Below are 2485 nucleotides of genomic sequence, written 5' to 3' on the forward strand. Positions count from 1 at the left end.
GATACATCATTCTCCCAAAAACCTGATATTAACATCCTTTTCCCACAAACCTAAAATCCAATTGTGGATGCTACTTAGCTCCCCTTTTTAAGTAAACCTGTGTGTCACTTCATTGTACACTCCGAGGGGAAATTTTGACGCCTACTTTTTTTTCAAGTGTTTATTTAGTTATATTTTCAATATTTGTTTTAAAGGAACACAACATATCAAACTTGTATCTTTTCACCCAAGGATGATTTTCAAGGGCTAGGTCACCCTTCAAAATGATGGGTTTTACATAAATATTACATGCCTGTTCAAATTTTACCTTTATTTATTATGATCACTCAAAATAGGTTTCCATATTTAACAACCATAATGACCAAAAAAGAGCACAATGAAGCAACCTTATTTTCACTCATCACAACAAAGGTTAGACAAAGGTTGCAAAAGACATAACTTGGCGACAATCTTTTAGTTGTTAAAGATTTGAGACTTTTTAGCATGCTTTATGGATTTTATGGCGACAAGAATTATGGAAGGAGTCTTTTTAGCTTCAATGAAAAGGCCATGCTTCTCCAACAAATTTTTTTTGGAAAGGTCATGCTTGTCCAAGAAAAAAAAAGTTGAAACATTTTTTTTTCTTTTACAAGGGTTATCATTCAATCTCTCATGGGTTATTTGTGAGAGCATGAAAGCATAAAGGTCAAAAGATGATTACATGGAGTTTAGGCTTTGGGAGTTGATTGTTCATTAAAAATAACTAAAAAAGTTGCTAGATGGTTACGAGTGGTGGTGCCAAGGATTTGGAGGTGAAGCAATGAAAGTAAAGCTTTACTTAAGAGACAAGCCACAATATTCTTTGCTTAAGTGACACTTAAATGTTACATAATCACTCTACAATCAAATCACCATACATAGAACATCAAAACCAATTGCCATCAAATTTAAAAATAACCGCCTCTGATATAACGTCCCACATTATTTACATTAATTTGTGCCGTAGACCCTGTCCAAAAAAACAATACCATGAACTATGGAAGATAAGCGCATAAATAAGAAAATTAAAAACCAACTATACTTAGAAGAGAGCCTGCACTCAACTCTCTAGAGTGCATGTGCATGTACATTTAAGCAAGACTATCCATGATAATTGCACCAAAAGAAGGCAAGGATAGAGGTAATCATGTACAAATACTGCTTGCTAATCCTTGTAATTAGCGGGGATCATTATAGCCTTCAGTTCCTGATCATGGGGTGCCAAGACTCCATCACGCCAGACTGGTACCGAATCATGGAGAGGATGATGAGAAGAATGATTCCAATGCCCCAAGGGGAGCCCCCTACTTTGTGAATTGAAGAGGGCTCAGAAGGGGGTAGCGTCCAGCTAGAGTTCTCTGCAGCTGCTGTTGAAGACATGAATTTCAATGCAAGAAGCAACAATAAGGGCAACAGCATCACACCAAGCCTGAGTTGTTGGGTCACATCTTCAATCACAGGCTCAGAGGAGAAGAACCATGGGACTGCTAAGCCAATGCCTACAATGCCAAGGAAGAAGAGGGGAATGTGGGGGGCTGGTCCATTAGCAGGCTGGGCCATGGCTCTGTGAGGTTAGTGAAGATAATTGGCAGATTAACGAGAGCTTAGAGGGTATCTAGTAGGCTCAGGAAGAGGAGCTGAGAGCTCTTGTGTATACAAGGGGGGGGCAGACTAAAGCGTGATCGTTGCATTGATTGTGAAGATACGGTATATATGTAATAAATGAAATGCCGTGAAATTGTTACAGGGACCGAAGAATGATACAGGTCTCTGTTCGCACGTGGCCGCTGAAAGCTAGCACACGGTCCTTCACTAGTATGAATTGTCAAAACGAAAGACTGTTTCGAGCTCATGCCTGGCGCTTACGTGGTGGAAAACCCACCACCAAGTGGCAGCCACGTCCGCTCTAGACCTGCATGCCACGTGACGTGGCCGACAGCTGAAATGCACTTGATGAGAGCGGCAGGTTCCATTGCATACGTGGCAGCTGGCCCACCTTCATACACTAGCGGCGGGGTCGGAGTGGCCCGCATTTTCATAATACTTGGCACGTGCCAAGCTTCCATTTGTTGAATAAAGTAATGACGGAGGTCCGGAGTCCGGACAAACCGTGGCCGCTTTTGTTGAATTTAATTGAGTGCTCTTCGATTCATCAAATTTTTTATGCAACTATATATGCCACTTTTCTAACTATTTAGGGCTTCCCAAAAAAAAAACAAATGTGCATATGTATATTTTCTTCTTCTCTAAAATGTGCTTGCATATTTTCTTCTTCTCTAAAAATGAGACTCTAATTGAGTGCTCTCATTGTTCACTCTTAAAGCAATTTGACTACTTATTGCGTACATATGGTATTGCCAGCAAGCCACTAGGCCTTCGATTAGCCTTTAAAGCACTCCCTAGACTTTGTAGCCAACATGAGCTGCTATGCAATTCACAAATCTAGGTCGAGGTTGCTGGGCTGTGA

At 40.6% G+C, this 2485-nt stretch overlaps 1 protein-coding gene across 1 annotated transcript; it reads right to left on the reverse strand.

Moving 5' to 3' along the window:
- Nucleotides 1-1218: 1218 nt before the first annotated feature.
- Nucleotides 1219-1578, reverse strand: LOC147625285 (uncharacterized). Its single transcript, XM_086817962.1, has one exon. It carries the CDS (start codon nucleotides 1576-1578, stop codon nucleotides 1219-1221), a length of 360 nt encoding a protein of 119 aa, XP_086674088.1.
- Nucleotides 1579-2485: the final 907 nt, after the last annotated feature.

The sequence above is a fragment of the Cibotium barometz genome, chromosome 24, assembly GCF_041138505.1.
Source record: "Cibotium barometz isolate CiBa-2024 chromosome 24, ASM4113850v1, whole genome shotgun sequence".
Lineage (NCBI taxonomy): Eukaryota > Viridiplantae > Streptophyta > Polypodiopsida > Cyatheales > Cibotiaceae > Cibotium > Cibotium barometz.